The following is a 21,864-nucleotide window of genomic DNA, read 5'->3' on the forward strand; positions in this document are numbered from 1 at the left end:
TTCACAGAGGAGAGTTAAGGCACTGGTGTCTGACCTTCAGCTGCTACTAAACTGTCACACCTGATCATCACATTTTTACATTCCAAAGTTCTCAATATGAAGGAACAGAACTTTCCATTTTGAGCACTGATTTTTTAACGGCACAGGTTCAAAACAGGTAAATCCTTTCAAAATTTCACTGCTTTCTAACTGATAAGGTAAATAGCAGCTTCTCATCTCAACAGCTGTCTTGGCCATCATTGGAGCTGAACTGCTAATCTCAAAATGAAAGATTCTGGGCCAGTTTACCAACTGATTGGCGTGGCTCCCTGTGACAATGATCAGACGATGGGGCTGCTCCCCCTGACTCCTATTTAATCAAAAACCCTGAAAAAAAAACAGATATAAGGAGGCCAAAAAATGTTGAGGGAATGCCTGTTCAAGCACCTCAAACAACTGGAGCACTGTAAAGACAGGCTGATCTGGTATTTAGAAACCTGGCATTATATAAGGTCGTGGGTTGATAAGAAGCAGCAGATAGTCTAGGCCAATTCTGTCTGGAAAGAGGGGCCTGAACACAGAGACATTAATCTGAAATGTTCCAGTATATAATGTCTCCTGAGATTAGGACAGACCTATCACTACACGGTCACGTGCAATCTACCTCTGCTTAAACACACCTCAGTGCCCTCCTTGAACTTTCAGTTCTAATCCTAAACCACATCATACTAGGTTGCCTAGTTTCCCTTCTAGAAAAAAAGGGTGCCTCTTTTACCTAATACATAACTAAGGCATTATGAATAAAAGGTATACCCAGCTGCATAGCGGTCCAACCATTCTGCAATATACTATTCCGAACACTACGTACGGTGAGCAAGCAACATACAAATTCCCCTGCAGAAGTTTTGTGAGACTCTGTTACATTCTTACATTCCTCCCAGAGCCATCAGGCTAAGACTTTTGCATTCTGGGCTATAATTCCGCTATCTTCAATGAAATGTCCTTGAAATTACAGTTGCAGGGACTAGTCTTCTACAAACTTAGGCTGGTACTCTTATGAAGGATGAAGATGGTAGGAAAGAAGATCCTCTCCCCCATATCTGCTGGGAGAGATGCCCTGCCATTAGCCTGACATGGCACCTCAGCGTGCCAGCAATGGCTTGTTTACACTCTGTTGAGTGCTACTGCAACACAGTCAACTAGGAACAAACATCATGTTCCTTATTTTGTAACCTCAGTGGACCTTCTAGTACACTTTGTCCTCATTCATCCTCGTCAGGTCGCCTGTCTTGTACAACCACAAGAGCTCTGTCACGCACACATTGCCAACTTAGTCCTTGCTCCATTCTAGAAGCAGCATGGATCCAGCAGCCAAAACTGAAGAGATTGGCCATAAATTGGGTCACAAGGGAACAGCAATCAGGAACACACTTCTTCACACAACACAGCTCTAACAGTGAGCAACATGCACATGAACTTGGAAAAAATTAAATGGCACCTGCTTAAAAATTGCATTTCCACCCCATGCTGCAGTGGAACCATACCCCTCCCCTACCTTCTCTCCAGAAATGGGAAAGATCGCCTCAGACCTACAATATGATATACTTGCAGACAGTGACTCTTACATAGCGATAAAATACAACCTCATTTCATATTCTTCTGAATACATGTCCACATGCGTCTACAGGCACCTTCAGTTTGCTCTGTTTTAGTGTTTTTGATTTTAGTATCATTAACAGCATAGAATGCACTTTGGAGATAGAAAATTTAGTTGTTTATCACAGAACACTGGTTGCGAGTAAAAAAATAACATGATTTGGGTTTCATGACGGGTAAATTTTTATCTGAGGTCAATGATCAGCACTAACATTTAGGCAATATCTGACCACCTGCAAGCAGCACTGGAGGAAACTACAGATTTCCCAGAATACGGGATGTACCAGTGTCAGTATTCAAAGGCTCCATCACCCATGCCAGATGGAGTATATAATTTTTAATGGGCTCTTTGTGTTAATAAGACTTTCCTTTGTCAATGAAGGCTAAACGCACAGACTAAACCAGATTAAGTGCTTCTAAAGGCTTTAACAGACAATTTAGTGAAACGAGATTTTCATATTCAGAAGTCAGAATATTTCTGTATGTCCTAAAATGCTTACTATAAAACTATGCACTAAATTACCTAATGCACGGCAATCAGGCGTACAGTTCATTCTGCCACAGCGGACTTCACAAGTGTCCTGACATTACTAGCTATATTCCCTGGATTTGCTTTATTAAAAATTTGAATATAGACTTCTGAAATTAGGGCAACTCACATATGAAATGCCACCTATATGCATCATTTTTGCAAAACTGGACACAAGGTGACAACAGTGCACAGACACTTACATCTACTTAACGTTAAGTCTGTAAGGACTCCCAAGGACTACTTGTGCCCCTGAAGTTAAGCACGTGCAAAAGTCCGCGGACAGGAGCCGCAGCATGTATTTGTACGGTGAGAGCCTACAGCTGTCTGCACATACCGGTTTTATACTAGCAGAGCTCCACTTCATTCAGGCATCCCTCCCACCCCGCTGGGACTAGCAGTCCGCGGCTGGGAAGGAAGCTCAGCAACTCCAGGCAAAGACATCACTGCAGCTCCGCTCAGAGTCCTCCACACACTCATAACAAAATACACACTGCATATGTAGGTCTCAGAGAGCTTGGGAGTCGGAAAGCTGGTTTATGTAAGACTGAAGTGTAACAGACAATGATATGGCCACGTGCTCTGCTTTTTTTCCCAAAGCCCACATTATTTGAAAATGTTAGTAAGTTAGTTATCTGACAGAGCAAAAAGACTAATTTTCTGATGAAATGTTTCAAAATCAGAAGCAGATACAAAATGAAAAGCTTATTGTATACTATTTGTCAAACGAAGAAGTGCTTAATTCTTATTAGATTCTCTACTGCAGTTTTTATTAAGCAACTCCTGAAACTAATTGGTATCAATTCTAAATTGAAGTTTAAATTTGCCAAATTCCGTTGTGAGGTCTGAGATAATGAAGAAAGGAGTACATTTAACACTTAAGGAATAGATGCCACTAAGCAGTTGCAGAATAATGATCTTTGATTTTACCTATCCAGTAAATGTATGACAGGATGAATCAAACTTTGACTACACCTTCATCAGCAAAGATTCTCTATAAGTCCTGCTAAAAAATTTTGCAATCTAACATCTCAAGAAAAAAAAAGCTTAAAAAAAAGTCAGAAACTTTTTATTTGGTTAGCTATATGGAATGCAAGTCAGACAAATGTCGAGCCAAGTTTTTAGAAAACTGATTCTGTACATTAACACTTGGAATTTTAAAATTGGCAAGACTCTAAAAAACACATGCTAAGCTTGGATTGCCTTAGTAAAAGAACTCTAGAAGAAAAATCTGTTGATAAAATTGGTTGGGAAATTATGCTAGGTAGGATATCTCCTATGAAACTGGAGATCGAACCTTTAGAATAGAGAAACAATCTTCTCTAAACATCATTTGATTTAATCCAATGCCTAACATTGTCCACAGAACAAAAAAAAGCGAAATTTTTTGAATCTCTCCGGTGCTTCAAAGATGTGCGATAGGCAGCAGAAGACTATTTTAGCACATACTTTTACTAATGTAAAGAACACCGAGGCAAATGAAAGACGAAGGAGGACCAAGCCCACTAACTTCTGTCATTTTCTTTAGTTACCCATACATGACATTTGCGACTGCAACACAACAGGACAGTTTTAAAATTCACAGTACAATATGGTTTTCAAACAGATTGCCAGGACTCAGTCTGTCTGTCTGAATATGATCTGTCTTAGGCTGAGAACTGAGAAACTCCTATGCAAAAAATAAGTGAAAACAACAAACTTTGATGCCAGACATAATACTGAAAGGAGTCGTAGAGGCACAAACCACTGCAGAAGGCTGTGAGGTGTACAGACCATTTTTTGTTTTTCCTTGCAATATGCAGACTCACTGCATGGGAAACACAGGGACTGACTCCACTGCCTCCATGGCTATTTCTGCAATAAAGGGAAATTCTGCAGGTGAAGCACTGTACTAGCACTCCCATTCCTGGAAGTCTGCAGTACAGATTGTCCTCAGCAGTGCACGTCCTCAAGGAAAATGTTTCTAATTTTATAATCCGATTTGGATAAACTTGGCTGCAGTATTGCAATGGATTAACATTAAAATGACTCATCACATCACTATTCAACTATTAAAGATACTTAAGTGGAAAGAGAATAAGGTTTCTTTAAAAAATTATTATAGAGCTAGAACCAAAGTCCCATTCAAAGTAGTAACAATAATCACAGAATCACACCTGGGAGTGTATTTTGCCCCTGAATTCATAAAATAAAATTATTATTTTTTAATTAAGCAGTCTTCATTATTAAATACCACTATTTATAATTAAAAGCACCATCCTTACTAAAGGAAAAAAAACTTTAAAGTTAAGATCTGGAGACAGTGTTATTTAAAGGTTTTGAGGGAAGAAAAAGCCATAAGAGAGAATTTTTGATAGGTGAAGAGCTTATCGAACAAAAACCACCATTTGAGTGAGGGAGGGTAAGCTAAGATGAGAAAGAAAAGTGTGAGCTGGTAGTAGAGTAGAGGCACATGGGGTCAGCAAGATGGGGGGGGAAATGCATGAAGAATTTTGAAGAGGATTTTATTTACTCTTCACGACTGAGGTCTATTAGAAAGTTATTAAATATGGCAATATATAATGGACAAATTTATATTTCAATAGCTTGATAGATTCATGCATATGCAACATCTCCATTAATTATTTGTGCATTTTCACCAAAGATTTTATGCATGAAATATGGAGTCTACACAGTTCACGGAAACAAAGATATACCTAGACAGATACAGAATCTATCATAAGATAAAAAGCATATCAAAGAAACCTCAGTGTAGTAAACAAACCTCCAAGTATACTGCCTTTGCTTTAAATATGCCTCAAGCCACCTGCTTCTCCATGCCACTAAAGGAATCCCCACAGTACATCTATAGACGTGTAGCAAAATTTCCTGCAAGATCAAGGCCTTTGTCAGTAAAATACATCTGTATTAGTATTAACCCAATACTCACTCTTTCTAGTAGAACAGGAAGCATATTTTCATCTTCTTCTAACTACACGGCCTACAGAATCAAACCTCAATTCAGTCAGGTGTTATGTAAACAGGTGCTAAATAAAGTCAGGAGTTTGACAAAAATTAAATAGCTTATTCTAGGTTTGAGTTTGGAGATGAGTAGGGGTGGGTATGGTCAGAAGCCTGAAAGGAGGGAATACAATGAAAATCAGGACTGCAGCCAGGAAAGTCTGGGAACTTCTGCTCTACAGAGTGCTACAGTCTCTGTCTCCCTCCCTCGCATGGGAAGGCAGGCGGACAGACAGATTCACACACACATACACAAGCTTCCTTCATATAGCAGTCTATTGTATACATACATATGGGTCACTCTGAAGTATGTTTTCAGCAAAACAGGAAAATTCCAAAGTTAGAATGATACAAAATGCCTTCTGCAAAAGTGTATCAATTGGATGGACAAAGATGTGTGGGATGGTCAACTGAACCTGCAACGGGACTTAGGAGTTGGAAACGTTATTTCTATCTCATGTTCAACTTTCTTTTCATTTGAAGCACTCATTATTCTCACTTAATACACTACGAGGACTGGAATAATACTGATAGCTCTCTCTCAACAGGATGTTGTGAGGGCTAATTCTTATACATACATTGCTTTAAAAATGTAAGATATAAGATAAACATTATGCATTATTAGCACCAGTAGGATAGTATGCAGCTTTAAATTAACTCGGCATTCCACATACATCCAGTAAATCACTACTCAAAAGGTCTCTTCTCTTTCCAATCTTCCTCCCTGATCTCCTCCAACTCCCCAGCCGGTTATTGAGCAAGTTGTAATGTCATTTTAAAAGACTAACAGGCTTCCCTAGGGAAAATATTCTCTGAAGATAAAACATCATATGCAAGTTCTCCCATTAAAAGGTTTCTAGGCAGACAGACTTTGAAAAGCTGAAACAGAACGACAGTAGAGGCAACGGCACGTCTGGTACATTCTGAAGTATGCTTAAAATGACCAGGAAATATAATACTATATAATAAAGGAGCCCAGCTTTACTAGACGGTCTCCTGATCAAATTCAAAAAAGCATTTGTCTGTTAATGAAACTCAATAGAATTGCAGAAATTACTTTTTTTCTTACATATACCATGTTTTTCAAGTAGAAAACAGAGGAAATCATGTGCCATTAAAACTATCACTGTGATAGGTATTTAGTTGATGCATCATAATGAACAGACTCATCTGTGTCATCAAAAGAAATTAAAAACAAAATTAATCCTGCCACCTAGCCATAATTTAGTGTTTTATGACTAAATTGATTTAGTCATTTTTCACATTTGATTTATATTCTTCGATTTCACAATTAAAGAAAATTAAATTATTTGGAATGTTGAGCCATTTTCTCCACAGGGGTAAGCTGGCATTGCTCTGCTGTTACCCTGAACTCTCTGCTTAGGGTGGCAGACAGTTTGACCATGTCGTGGACTATCACCGTGCTACGGAATTCCTTATCCTTACCAAGAAACCATTAAACATATGCTCTCAGCTCTTGTACAACGGTTCAGTACTCCATTTTAAAATCAGAGGGGCTCCTGTTCCATTTTAATCATCCCCTCCACCTATAGTGAAACCAGGCTACAGACTCCTTCGCACCCAAAGGAGACAACCATTCCTCAAACCAGGGCCATGTTCTGTTACACTATTTTATCCACATCTCATTAAGCTAATATGCACTTTACTTTGCAACCATTAAGTGTTCCTTCTGGTTGTTAAGGTACCTCACTAAACAGGTATCGTTCATGACTCAGTTCAGCTTGCCTCATCTAGTCAGCAGCGCCACAGCTCCTGTTTCTGGTATCACAATTTAGAAGCATCAAAGAAGCATTGCCTTTAACTATACAAATTCCACATTGTGCTGTCTGTAATGATATTGTTGATTAAAAAAGTTGACTGTAGAGAAAAAAACTCAGGTATTTGGCTGCAGAAATCAGAACTAAAGGCAAAAAAGTACAGAATGAAAGATAAACTAGGTAGTCCTGGAGAAGGCAAGGAAGGAATGGTCCGGAGGCTGGAGCACATGTCCTGTGAGGATGGGCTAGGGGAGCTTTTTTAGCCTGAAGGGTAACAAAGCTTAGAGGGACCTAACAGCTGCCTTCCAGGACCTTCAAGGAGGTTATCAAGAAGACAGAGCCAGGCTCTTCACAGCAGAACCTGGCAGAAAGATGAAAGACAACAGGCATAAATCAAAACAAACAGAAGTTCAGACTAGACATAAGGAAAAACTTTTTCCCCATGAGGACAGCCAAGCAATGGAGCAGGTTGCCTGGGGAGGCTGTGCAGTCTCCATCCTTGGAGGTTTTCAAGACCTGACTGGTTAAAACCCTAAGCGACCCAGTCTGAAGTCCATGTTGACCCTGCTTTGAGAAAAAGGTTGGACTTGAGACCTCCTGATGCCTCTTCCAACCTGACCGATTCTGTGTTTCTGTAATAAAGATAAGAAAACCAACCATTTACCTAGAGCAAAGTCACCAGAAACCATAGGGAATAAATGAGTAACTGGAATCTCCAAATTGGCCATTTAAAGACCACAAAGCCTGAGAAGCACTCAAGGTGAGGCCCTCTGCTGTAAAGGATTTGAAACGTCTTACTTCAGTCCTCAGGAAGGGCCCCAGTGGTAGATAGTTTTTCCTTATTATATGACTTCTCCGTAAGTTTTTGCCTCTATACAAGCTTTTAAAGCTTATTCAGATAGAATGCTATCCTCCATCAGTAATGACAAACATATACATATGACACCTTAAAGCAGACCAGTGGTGACTAACCTTCCTGACTCTACAAGCTGCTCAGTAAAATCTTCACATGACCTGCAACAATGAGACACACAGCACACATGGAAGGAGGAATCATCTTTCCAAAGGAGGTTCACAGGGTAAAAATAACACCAGCTCCCCCAGGACCTCACCACCCTGCGGAGGAAAAGGGCTGGGCCTTACACAGCTTAGTCCTGTCGGCTTCAGCTGGCCTTACTGGTTTCTCATACCAGGGGAAGTGGATTTATTCATCAGCCTCTGCATCAGCATAAAGCCCCCCCCCTTTTTTTTTTTAAGTCAAATGGCAGCCCTCTGATGCTGAAGCCTCAGCTGAATGCCACATGCACCTCAAGAGCATGACGAGTGACCACTTGTGGGTCATTTGACAACCAACAACGGATTCCTGCATGAAGGGGTCTGTGACCCCAGGGCAGAAGGAAGGCCAGTGAGTGAGTCAGGCAGGGGGATGAGCAAGTGCCACATCCAGAGAAATGTTTTCTGGAAAGAGGGATTTTATTTGCATTTGAAGGAGAGAGAAGAGAGGCACCCTGCATAAACAGTTTGAATAGTTTAAGCAACTTATTTTAAAGGCAATACAAGGCAATACAATTCTGAACACTAAGAAATAATCTTGAATACTTTAGAATTTTATTAGGTGCAAAAATAATCAAATCATAGAAATGTATCAGTGTTCCAAGATAATCACTTTAAAGAGTCCACAATTTAATAAAAAATGTAATACAAAAGTTTGCTGTAAAATTTTAAGTCATCATGTATAAGTCTTTTTTTGATGTGTAATTTCCACCTGAAAACATTATTTTCTCTAGACAATTTTATAGGACTTGTAAAGAAAAGTCTCCTTCAGCCACGTTTTCTTCCAGGCCCATGACTAGATAATTTGCACTAACACAAAGCCATCCTTTTTCAAAAGGACACGCACCAAATTCTCCAGGCATCAAAGAGGGGATTCTGTGCCTTCCTATGTAATAGTGTTATGCCGGAAGTTATTAGTAAGTGACATAAACACAGACCCTGCCTAAGATGATGACTATGTTAAACAGATTTCACTCACACCAAATGCATCAAGCAGTGAAATGTTCCACTGTGAAGTGATGGTTAAAACTGTAAGGGGCTACTGCCCAAAGTGAAGCACAGTCTTACAAAAAGTAAAGGCACAGAGTAAGGGGTTTCCTGAGTTTGGCTGGATTGTAGACATATGGGCTCAGTGATGGAGTAGATGAAGCTATCTGAATGTTGTGTAAGAAAAGCAATCAGCAAACCAGCAGCTCTTGAGAAACCACAGGGAATACATGAAGCAGAGAGACCACATGGACAACGCTCACAGGAACACAGTTCCCACTGGGAAGACAGGTCCAGAAATCACAAGCAAAGGAACTGCCTGGGTCTCTTTGTCCCACTGTGTTCACAGAGACTGATCTCTGCAGACCACTTCAAGGAAGAAAGGTCTGGCACAGATCATGGGTATTTCTTCCTAGGAGAAACAACCCAGCAAGGCCCCAAGCATAGCCAACCATTCAGTCCAAAAGGAGGCAATACAAAAAAATGGTCTAATTCCACAAAGTTTAAATTATGAATTCTGAAAGGTGTAGGGTCGACTCAAGGCTTGAAGAAGCCAGTAAGCATTCTGCTAGAAAGCCCATTTTGCTCCAGTGCGTTATCAATATCCCCAGTTCAGCAGGAATGCTGGGACATGAATCAATAATTGAAGGGAAGAGGAGGAATTTTGTCAGATAAAAGAAAGGAAGAAAAAAACAAAGGTTCGCAGATTTTATTATGTTCAAGAAATACACAACTCCATTTGGATGTTTAAACGAAAACTGCTTTGTAAAGTGACTCTTTAAAAAAATATAGATTTCCATTCATACTTAAAACACAATCTACACCATTTCTTCTTTTTTCATAGGTGCTTCTGCATCACTAAGCAACAGCAGTGCAATGAAGGGTTAAGCAGCAGGAGGAAGAGGGGACAGTATAGGGACAACTACTCATTGTTAGGACAGCTATTGATCTTCGGAACACAGGCATGACAGCTGTATACAATATTTTGGGGCTATGCAGTTCATCCACCATTTACTCCTCAATCTAATCTCCAAACATTGCCATTACCCAATTCCCATCAAGCTGTGCTAAATGACTCTTTCCACAGAAGCTTACAGGGCACGACCCGCCCCTCCTCTGCCTGCTCCGCAGATGCTTCTCTGTCTGTTTGTAGCCCTGACAGCTTTCCACAGCTACCCTTAACATCCTTTCAAACTAAATATCTCTGTATACCTGTCTCCTTTGGAATTGCAAGACAGGCAGACAACAGGGAAGTGGGAAGATGCTAACTGTAAATTAGCTGTGCTGCAGGCCTTCCCCGCCTCACTTTTATCTCATCAGTACCTTCTCACCCCTTGCCTTTCTGGCTTTTCTACGCTGTCTCTTGATTGAATTCACAAAAACACTTGGAACCATTACCAGCATGACAGACAAACAGCAAGCATGCTCTTGGCTTGAAGAAACAATTTCAAGTCTCTGTGTCCTAGGTATTTCTCAATTAAAGGAGAACAAAGTGGATTTAAACACTCCTTGCCCCTTTACAGCAACAGATTTTAATGCAACCAGGTTTCAGATCTGTTTTTTAAAAGTTAAAAAACTGATTTCAAATATGGGGACATGGGAAGAGAGGGCAACAGCAAGAATAACTGCCTGCAGTAAAAAACCCCTGATTTCAAAGCTCTGGAAAGAAAATCTCAAGTTACTGAATTACACAATATAAAAATGTAAGAACAGTTGTGCTGGGCAAAACCAAAGATCCATATAGTCCTGTCCTGTTTCCAACAAAAATTATTCCCCTATCCCCAAAATACACACACACACACACACACACAGAGAGAAAGAGAAAGAGAGAGAGAGAAATAAGCAGTCTCAATAAGCAGATTCCTTAAGAAATAAACATGGGCCAATTAGCAAGCCTCAAACATCTTGCTGGGCTCCAAACCACTTTTAACACAAAGCTTTCCTGAGATGGATGTCACTTCTATGTGTTTTTACATCTTAATACATTTCTTTCCATTAACTCATACAGTCTCCCCATGTGAACTTTTAGCATCTACATGGCCCTCCTGCAAGGAGCTCCATGGGCACTTGGATCTCACTGTTCGCTGTGAAGCTGGCTCCTAGTAGTTTCATGTGCAGCCTGCTAGCTTCTGCATAGAAAAGGCAATGAAATATTCTTCTCTATCCATCCTCTCCATGCCGACCATGATTTTGTAGATCTCTATCACACTTCTCCAGGAAATCTTCCCTACCAGACCTGGTTCTCACAGTCAGTCCCTCAAGGGAAGCTAGTCTAACGCTCTGATCATACCTGTCGACTTTCTCTGAACCTCCTGCATGCCTTTATTGAAATGGAAATCCCAGGACTATGCACAGCATTCAGACTGCGTTAGGCCAGGCTCTGCACCAAAGCACATGGCTGTATCATCCCATCTTCCCGCATTGGGAAGCCAACAGTAGCAGAGGGAGCCACAGCTCCCTATTCTCACCACTGGATATCAGCTTCCTGAAAACTAGGGTGGTTCCACAGCTGCCCTGTTCTCTGGAGAGGGCTTATGGCACATTTATGTCAAGAGCGGGGTAGAGCAAACGAGTGCTTTGTTGGCTCTCAAGGGCGTCCAACAGGAATTCAGGGCTGTTCTCCATCTCACCATCTTCAGTGCTTCAAGGCCCCAGAGATGTCATGCATGCTTTGCAAATGCATCTCTTTTGACAGGACAGGGCTGTACATACGTCTCTCTCTCTCACCGCCTATGCATCCAGGTCTGTCTATAGATCAGAAATCATGTTTATTTCAAATAAGAATTCCAATTATAGCACCAAATTATTCTGAGAGGATAACAACAAAGATGCTGCTTTCAGTCCAACATGGATTTATTTCAAAGCAATCTCCAACATGCTGCTAAGCAGCAGAAGTTGTAGAATTGTACAACACAAGGCGGGCTGCCAATACCGAGCTCTGCTGCAGCTGAGCAGGCGAAGTTCAACATAAACAAAAATAACTGAAAATGAAAACTGGGGGGAAAGGGAGGGAAGGGGGCTAGAGACACAAACAGGCAAATGCTGATGCTGAAAAAGAAAACCCTTAGAAACACAAAAAGATTTTCAGCACAGAGGGGCAGTGCCCCTTATTTAACCTACAGGCCAAAGAAGCATCCTATAAAAAGCTTGTCCCAGCACTGTTAGGACCTGTGAGAGCCAGCAGAAGATTCAGCCATGACTTAGATGAGGTTCTTTACAGGCTTAGAAACTGGCCACACGTTTTCAGAAGGTAGGACCTCAGACATCAGTGCAGTTGAGAAAGTGAGGCCCTCCAGAAAGCAGGATTAGAATTAAGAGTTCAATGATCATATTTTCTAATTCTTCATCAAAAGAGCAGTGTTTAATTTGCAAATGCAATTGCTTGAAAGTTAAGAGAAACTATTTAAAGTCACCTTTGCAACTTTGACTCTGGCCTCTTAGGCATCTCTGCTATACACTGAGTAAGGCTGTGGAACTATAATTTCAGAGAGACTTGGGAAGTAAGAACTTGTGTCATTCACACCCATAAAGGTGAGGTTTCACACACAAACTGAAGTTGAGCAGGTGGTGCTTTGCAGACAATTTATTTGCTTTGACCAAGGAAAGGTGAAAAGTGGGTCTGCCCTGTAGAAACTGTAGTCAAAGCTAGTAAAACAAGCGATCGTTAGAAACTGCTCCTAGATGGATTCTGTAGCCACAGAACTGTGAAGCATCAGCTTTCCAACGCTGCTGGAAAAGCTAGTTGCTGAAGGAGGCATGCTTAAGGCTAATACCAGAACCCAGGAATGATCTGGGGGTCACCAATTACTGTGCTCCCTTCAGTGCTCCCAGCGTAACAGTACAACTTTTTTTCCTTAAGAAAGTGGCAGGAGTTTCTTATAGAAAGTGTTAAGCGAATATATTCTATTACGGCTTGCTACCAGTTTCATGTACGATTTAGATAGTGTTTCTCAGCCTGTTGCCCATGGACCACTGAAATGACCAGAGGAAAAAAATATACATTGACGTCTAAACACGCATGGAAATGAAGTGTGAAAGACCAAAAAAAAGCCACAATTGAGCATTCAATATAGCCTAAATTTTTGTTGACTATAAATGAAAAACCATTTGAGACAACACTAACCAAGATGATTGGTGGCTTTATCTTTTTCTTCCCTTCTCCTGCCCCCTTAGTGTATCCTTTGTCTACAAGCATTTAAACACTAGTATGGAAGGCAAGGTAAAATTGCAAAATTTACGGTTGAAAAATAGGCAGAAATAACATCCAGCAACATAATAGCTCATTGTGGGGAAATCCCTTATACTGTTTCCCAAAAGATCAAGAAATATGCTCAGCACAAACACGGTAAATAAAAGCTACAATCTTCCCAAAGGAACAAGAAAAACAAAACACTTAAAATATTACAATGCTAGCATAAAAGTCAGTGTCATGTGCTCACCTTGGATATAGCCTCACTTTGATCTCCACATCCAAAAATACAAAGAGAGGTAAAAAAGGGCCCTAGAGACAGGCAAGAAAAGTTATTAGTCAAAGAAAGACAACCGCATGAGAAATGACTGACGAGATTGCGACTGTTTAACTGAAAGATGACAAGAGGACTGAATGAAGTTACACAATACAGTGAAAGCTAATTAGGAACTATTTCGTACTTGCCTTCCTAACACAAAGTCAGAAAGAATGGTATCATATGTAAAACTGATACTTTGTTTTAAAAACAATAGATGAATAACCTGTGGAACTCACTGCTGCAAAATGTTATTGAGGACTAAAACGCAAGTGAATGCGTCTAGGGATAATCCATACAGTTCCATTAAAAGCAATCACTAATGGACAGAGATAAGGAAGACAGTCTATAATGGAGAGATCATCTCTGAACTGTTCAGCAAAGAAGTTCAGACTACCTCCCTCTGTAGCACCCTAGGTGAGCTACTGCTGGCAACAGGACACCGGACCAACTGGGACATTCACCGGGTTACTCCAGCATTCCCTGTGTATCCACGGCTGTTCTGCTATCAGAACTGTCCCAGGGCCAATGCACTACGCGTAAGCCAGGTATTACATCTGAAAGGACGCATATATCCTGAAAGAAATGCTTGGGCTTTTATCAAGCAGCCTAGATTAGAAAAGTCAAACTCCCACAGTTATGGCAAACTTCTTGTAATTTCATTTCCAGCCCTTCCTAACGCTTAAACAAACTAGTCCACACTTCCTGTACTCTCTGGTCTTCTGAGAGTTTATTTTCCACTCTATCATTCTGCTTTTTAATTTCATGAAAAAGTTATTGAAGTTGTTATCTTTTGGTGACCCAGGAACAGACTGCAGATAAGAAAAAAACCAAGAACAGTGCACCTTGCTCACATCTTTGTGACACTACATAAGCAAACACATAAAGCCCCTTCCAAAGCAAACATACTCATTCCGAAGACAGACTCTCCTAAAGGTAATGAGAATCTCTGTAAAGAAGACATCCTTCTGTAAAGGAAATGTTGATAGCTCTGTCAGCACCCCCAGATGCCTGTCAATGGCAGACAATAAACCAAATAAAGTGAGGAAAGAAATCTGTTTCCTAGTCAAGCAAGCCTAGCATGAATGCAATAATAAGCGACAGTTCAATTTGGCAAGGTCAAAGTCGGCAATGGCTACTTACCTCCTCCTCTCTTTCCCAATCATATGTTTGCAAAAGGTGACATTGTCATATTTGCACATTCATTGAAGAAAAAAAAAATTCCTACCTACAGCTTTATTTGCTCTTTCATGTTCCATATCTGATTGGTCTGGCACTACAATATGAGAAAATGTGATAATGAATCTGTATTTTTATTTGCTCTTAATGAAGTAAGGGATGATGGCAGGGCTGATTTCAGTCAGAGGTTGCCAGCTTTCATAATGCATAAAAGGTGGCTTAGTAGAATGCAAGCATATATTACAACATCTGCATGTCTTTTGTAGTTCCAAAATATCAAAAACTGGAAGGACTTCTGTATGCGACTGTAATGCAAATCTCATTATTAACTACCGCTTTACCATACTGAGCAAATATCAGTGTGTCCCTCCTGAATAACAAGTGTATTTCTAACAGCAGTCATCGTATTTCTTAATGGAGAACTGAATTCACCGGCAATAAAGTCCAGGTTCCCAGAAGAGAAATGACTCTGTTATCTGTAGACAGATTGGATTTTAATGTGCAGTGGAAACACACAGGGCCTGATCCTCATTCCACTGAAGTCAATGGGAATTACCTACTTCAACAGGCTTTGGATGGAGCTCTAAAGTCCTGATTTTGCATCTGTTGTGCTCCCGGCTGCACCAAAAGCAGCAGGGAGTTTCAGTATCCCTGAATGAAGAATGGATTCTTCGACAACTACCAGTTCTCCAGTGCAAACAATCTACTACCAGCAAGCAAAACATGACTTCAAATTCAATGCAGTACAACCCCACAACAGCATAAAACCAATCTATCATTATTTCACATCCCAGCAGAGCTGATATAAGCGAAATGTGTTTGCTCCATCCAGTAGTGTTGCAGATAACAACAATGTTAAGGAGGCCAAAAAAACTCACCAGCACAAGGCTTGCTGATGCACCTTAGTGCTAGAATTCTTCAATCACTCTGATAAAGAAGTGCTTCAATGCAAAACACTTTCAGCTACGCTAAGGTATCAAACGACAACTTAATGAAAGCCACAGCACCAATCCAACTACCTGGAATATCTAGGAGCAAAACATCCGGAAAGCTTTGCCCAAATATTAGGTCTCACAGAGCAAGTTAAAGACATTCAGGAACAGGCAGAAATAGTAGTGACGAAAAGACACTGGAAAGAAGATTATCTTCAAAATATGTCTCTGGGGATATCTGAACTCTCTAGAGGTAGAGACAAAAACAGCATCTCATTTGTGAATAATAATAAAAATGAAGATGGTAAATCTAATTCACAAACATTTTCAGAAGAGCAGGTGCACAACAGCAAGCATTAGGGGTACGTGAGCTGGTTGCAAAATAAATAACACAGTCATCATTATTCTCATAGCTTACAGAGTAAATATACAATCCGTCATAAATTATTTAATCTTTGCTATAGGGAAAGGAACTTAACAGCAAAGTTGGAAAGGATATTCAATTTCACTACTTTTTCCACCACTGAAATCCTCACATTTCTTACAAGTAGGAAAGATTCAATTGCTGACAATTTCAGGTTGTATTTGCAAAAGAGATTTTTTGGGGCCAACAGGCTCATCTTGTGCCAGCCAAGTTTGTGAAGAAACCGCAGGTAAGTGATCCAAATATATTATAATGTTTTCCACTAGTCCGTTATGAGTGCTTTGCTGACAGTATATTTTATTTTCAAGTTTGAATATTTTATTAATAATGTTTTCCTGCAACAGAATGATCTGTTCATTTGGAAATGGTGGAAGGTGATGGGACAAACTAATATACTGGAATAGTAACTTACCATGGATGATGGATTACATATGATTTTTTTCATTTGCAATCTCTAATACAGAGTTTAAAAGGCATAGCTTTTTCTCTCATTTGATATTTTTCTCTTTATCATTGTGCTTTGAAAGCCATTACTTAAACATATGCCTAACTTGATCATTAACCAAGTTCTTTAATGAACTTCAATAAATTACATGTAACCTTTGAGTTAAGGATGCAGTTCTTCAGTTAAAACTGTTAATAGTTGTGATTATAGCATCTCTCTAAGATGCTTCTGCATTCTGTGGGAAGTACACTATGCAAACACAGCTGGGGTCAAGAAACAAGTGCTCTTCAGAACTGTTTAACAGCTTTTCATCTATTTGATTCTCTGACCAGCCATGACAAGTGGGTGGATTTCAGCTCTTGCCCTTTAAACTTGGAACAGCTTCAGTTATTTGGGTATCATAATATACAATATATACATATATATTCTCTCTTTCGCCTGTGAATGCTTCTTTTTATTGAGAATTACAGTGAAAATGATAAGCAAGCTGTAGATATTCTCCAGGATAAAATTAAATTATTAAGTACAATTAGTTTGAATTTGTAAGTCAAAACAGGTCTGTTTTTTAAATAGGATTCCTGACAAAAATAATCAATAAATAAAAGAATAAGAGAATCAGAGACTAGCACATATTAATATCAAACTGCTGAGATACTGCTGCAATCTCCAGACCCAGCAAACTTCAGGTTTCTGGAATAAAGCGTTGTCATGTTGAAATCCATAGCAGAATTCCTGATTAGAGGACCAAGATTTATCTTCTCCAAGATACAGTCCACTCTTGGTGTTCAGTTGTTCTCTTGTTGTGCCCTTGTTCAACACTAGTTTTTGCTCTTACTGGCGTTTCTTACGCCATCCCCACTTTCCACGTATGTCATAAAAATCAACAACATGTAAATTTTTCATTACTTGAAGCTGAAATGAAGAAAAGGGTACTAGAGAAGTGGGCTGTATTCCTGTGTTTGCTTCAGGTTTCCAACATGCTGCTGACAAGACTATTCAGCAGCTTCAAGTTGCTCATTTTCTGTGTGCCTGTTTTAAGCCTGTAGGATCTGACTCACAAAAAGCACTGAGCACTTACAACTTCCAGGGAAGTCAACGAAAGCTGTGCTGCGACCACAGAAAAATGTAAATGCTGAGGACTCTGAAGAGAAAGGAAAAAAAAAAAAAAAAAGGACAGCAGCTTTCTAAACTGAGAACCCCCAAAGAGTGGATACTTCTCATAGGCACTATGGCTCATCTCTCTCTCATCAGCATGTAAAATGGGCTGCTATTACATCACCTGTAAGAGCAGTGACAAGGATATATTCATTATGATTTGAAAAAAGAAAATTCAAAGTAAAAAGGTACTAGAAGATCATCATAACAAGTGAATATGGAAAATAACAATTCCTTAGTTCAGAGCTTGGATGATGAGGGCTAAACAAAAATGTGATCTCTCCCTGCATGATGCGGATGGTGATATCTGAATAGCTACCTAACCAGGCTTAATGGCTGGAGAAATTAACACTGCTTCTAAATAAGCATGTGTAATCCACATGTTTTCAAGATCTTGTAAACTGGTTCTACCAAGGTGGCTTCTTAGAAGGGTAAGGAAAAGATAATTCTCCAACACTTGAATGACCCAGTTTCAAATCACATGGATTCCAGATCTTCTCAGTGAAACAATTCTGGAATTCTTCTCTTAACATGCACCAGACATGGTCTTCATAAAACCCAACGTGAAACCACCATTTGCATAGCATCATTATTTATGTCAAAGATTTCACACACAATCTGCCTGTGAAAAAATTCAGTCCTAATAGTCCTAAATAACTTAAGAGAAAGTCATGATAAGGAATGCTGAATAATTCTAACTGGTAGAATTGCTATGTGCCTCTGCATCTACAGCCCTCTTGTCTAAATGTGACTGCTTTCCCAAAACCACTCTCAAAAGTTTATGTTTACGTGTACTCATAAGATGAACTCTTCTAAGCCAGACTGTGCTCCCATAAGCTAAATAAGTTAGACATGACCTAACCTATTGATTGTGATGGCTGGATAGCAAACTTCAAGATAAACCAGGATACTGATGGAATTGCTAATTGAATAGTCGATACTATGATGTATTCCAGCTCTTCAAGTTAGTACTAAAATTCATGCTTCTCTCTGATCCTTCGTTTTGCATCAATGGCTTTGTACTGAAGAGAAGATGAAGCTGTTCTGGACAGACAAAACTTCAGTCCTGATCACAGAGACCAACAGATGAACTGGTGACCTTTCTTTTTAAATAATTAATGGAGGGCCACAATGATCTGAATGATGAAAGCAGTATACGTTATCAGTTTGGATGGTGGGATAAACAGTACACTTCTAAAATCTGTGGAAAAAAACGAAGTGGTTATGGGGAAGGGAAGAACGCAAGGAGGCAGTATTAGAATTCAAAATGGTCTTGATATATTGGAGTGACAATCTAAGCTCAGGATAATGAAAGTCCACAAAGACCAGGATAAACTTCACTTAAAAGAGAGAAATCAAGTACAGAACAGGGAATAACTGGCTAGGCAACAGTTCTGCAGGAAAAGATGTGGCACACTGAACACACTCTGAAGTCTAATTACATAGTAGAAATAATGCACATAATTGTGTTCTCCTATGCACATTTTTTAAACTCTCAGCCAAGACTTTCAAAATATATAGATGTTTAGAGCATATTTTTTCGTCTTTCGTTCGTTTTAGACTAAACACCCAACTTCCAAGAATCATGGCTCTTTACAGCCTCTTAATTTGGTTATCCAGAAAAGTTGTTAGTCATGTTTGAAGATAATGGCCTTTTTTAATTTTGGTGCTTTCTCCCTGTCTCATTTTTTCACCTTTGCTTCCCTTCAGTTTTCATTCCTGTTTTGCCCAATGCTCCAGGTAGAACTCAATAATAGTGGAACTTCTGCTTTTAAAGGCAAGAAATTTCACTCTGTGAACACCTCACTAAAGTCAAAAACAAAAGCAAAACAAAACTGTAAGTTGAAAGGCAATGGAGAAACATTTTGAATCCCTTAATCATTCTGAGGCTTCACCTACTTTGTATTTATTAATGAAATAGGATCATTTTGGTTTTTGGACCTTTAAAAATATACTATTAGTAACAGGAGAACCTGTTTGCTTTAAATTCTTCCACATAAGGACGTTGATGCTTCAGCTAGAAATCAACCATCATACAAGGATGGTAGATGAGGAAAAAAAGAAAGAAAATAAACATTAAAACCAAATGTAGGAAAAAAGAGTGAATGGGGGAAGAAATACTAATTACATACAAGATAGCCTTAAAACAGATATTATATAGATTGTATATTGATTCTCCATTCAGTATTTGCCTAGGTTGGTAGTTCTGCCTCTAGTACATAGAAATGCTTTTTTCTCCAGCGGAGTAACACACTGAACTGACCTTGTGCGAGAGAGGGGAGATTGCAGAGGAAATAAGCATGGGTTCAAAGCAGATATCAAATCCAGTAGACTCAAAACCCCAAACATATGTAAAACTAGCAAAATTATACACTAGTTGAAAACATTAATCTACCTATACCTTAGAAACTTGTTCCTAAGTTAGAAACCTCGTGCCTTAGAAACTTATCCCTAAAATATTCTCCACTAAGCTGAAGCTGGATTTACTTCAAAGTCATCACAAGGAACTGGGTTAGCAAAAGAGAGGAGAAGGCCTTAAATATGTAATGTTAAATATCTTCCACTTTAAAACTGCATAAACACAGATTCACTTTGTAGCTCAGAATGGCTATTATAATGATCTACGGGGTTAATATTCAGTTTCACAATTGGTAAAATATAACTGCAATTCATATTTACACAATGGACTGTTATAGCCCAGAAGGACCCACTGAGGTCCACTGAGGAAATTACCATACAAAAAAGGAAGTTTAAGACTGTCTAGATATTGTACACAGTTAACCATACAGGAAACAGATATTGCCATACTAAGGTATATGTCACCATTTAATCTAGTGTCCTACTGATAGGATTGTCTAGTAACAGAAGTTTCCAAGTTGTAAGAAATACAACAGTGATTTTATAAATTGTGCAGGTCCATAATTCATATTGGCATATCATCATGACCTCCAAAAGATGTCACTTATGTTCTAAAGCCTGACAATTGACAGCCTTTACAATTTTTGGGTAACCATAGCAGCTTATTTGCTTGAAAGATTGCCAGTACTGCAGACTTACTACGCACCATGCTGCATATTTTAGCTGGATTTTTAAAATGTTTCCTTGTGGATTAATACTATGGAAAAAAATGGTCCTACTGGCTTCTTTTATCATCTTTAATTTTTTTTAACCTCTCTCATATCTTATTTTTCCTTTTTTTCAAATGAAATTATGTTAGTTCATAAACCTTTTTTCTCCTCTCATCAGAGCAATCGTCTTCTCCCAGAAGTTGTGTATTGAGATACTCTCACATCTCCACCTCTTAAACACTTTGAACAGGAGAACTAGCATTATGGTCAATATAAAAATTAGTTAACAAAACACAAAGCATAGGTAGGTTATATTTTCTAAGCGTCCCATTAAATTGTTGGCATTGGGGTTTTTTGAATGCTTCATTAATGACCGCAAAGACCTAATTTTCAGAGGCTCAGGGTTCCTACAGTTCCCAGTGATTTGAGTGGGCGTTGCTAGGATTGAGAAGCTCTGAAAAGTAAGGATTCATGTTATGAACAAAACATAGAAACACATGCATTAGCAGGTACTAAGGAAAAATGTCTGCCTAAGTGACACAACCTGCAGTTAACACTGGGCTTTTCTTAATTGATTCTAGCCCTTAATTTAGTTCAAGAAGACCTCGAATACGCTGCACCATCCTAGTCAGTTTTCACTTGCTCAGTATTCATCCCATCTACTCAACACAACTGATGCCAATGTTCTGACCGAAGCTGACAAATTTGCTGTGCACTGGCCCACTGTGACTTCAGATATGTCACTTAATTCTTCTTCTACTCCTCTTTCGCTGGTCTGCAGGATAAGCATGGTCGTATCTCCAATAAGAACTGAGACCATTGTATATAAAGGTGTTAAAAATAAAACTATGGGACTACATTAAATTAATCTTCATCTATCTATCTCCTTTCTGATGTTCATTCACAAAGCAGCATTCTGTTCAAATGCTGCAAAGTATGAACAGCCATTCATTTCCTCACTATCCATCTATGCCACATGTGTACTTGTGGGCAGAAAAATACTGAACATATAATTTTCCTTCATCCACAGAATAATTTTTAAAAGGCATCCCTTGCACTTCTGTGTGATTTCAGATAAAAAGTAAGATAAGTTGCATGCAGTTAGTGTTAGTATTAACATTACCAGACAGCATTTGAAAGAAGCAGGATAGAAACCTGAATTCTGGAGGAATTT

The 21,864-nt window shown here is 39.3% G+C and overlaps 1 protein-coding gene across 5 annotated transcripts in view; it reads right to left on the bottom strand.

Annotated features, from left to right (window-relative positions):
* Positions 1-21,864, bottom strand: part of FARS2 (phenylalanyl-tRNA synthetase 2, mitochondrial) — a 260,985-nt gene that overhangs the window by 51,946 nt on the left and 187,175 nt on the right. The window contains exon 8 of one of the 5 annotated variants that reach the window (XM_026114902.2): positions 13,422-13,483. The exons of the other annotated variants lie outside the window; for them this stretch is intronic. Coding sequence (XP_025970687.2) covers positions 13,435-13,483 — 49 coding nt within the window. The 3' untranslated portion in view covers positions 13,422-13,434. The remainder of the gene's footprint in view (positions 1-13,421; positions 13,484-21,864) is intronic. 5 annotated transcript variants of the gene reach the window in all.

This window comes from Dromaius novaehollandiae, chromosome 2, assembly GCF_036370855.1.
Source record: "Dromaius novaehollandiae isolate bDroNov1 chromosome 2, bDroNov1.hap1, whole genome shotgun sequence".
Lineage (NCBI taxonomy): Eukaryota > Metazoa > Chordata > Aves > Casuariiformes > Dromaiidae > Dromaius > Dromaius novaehollandiae.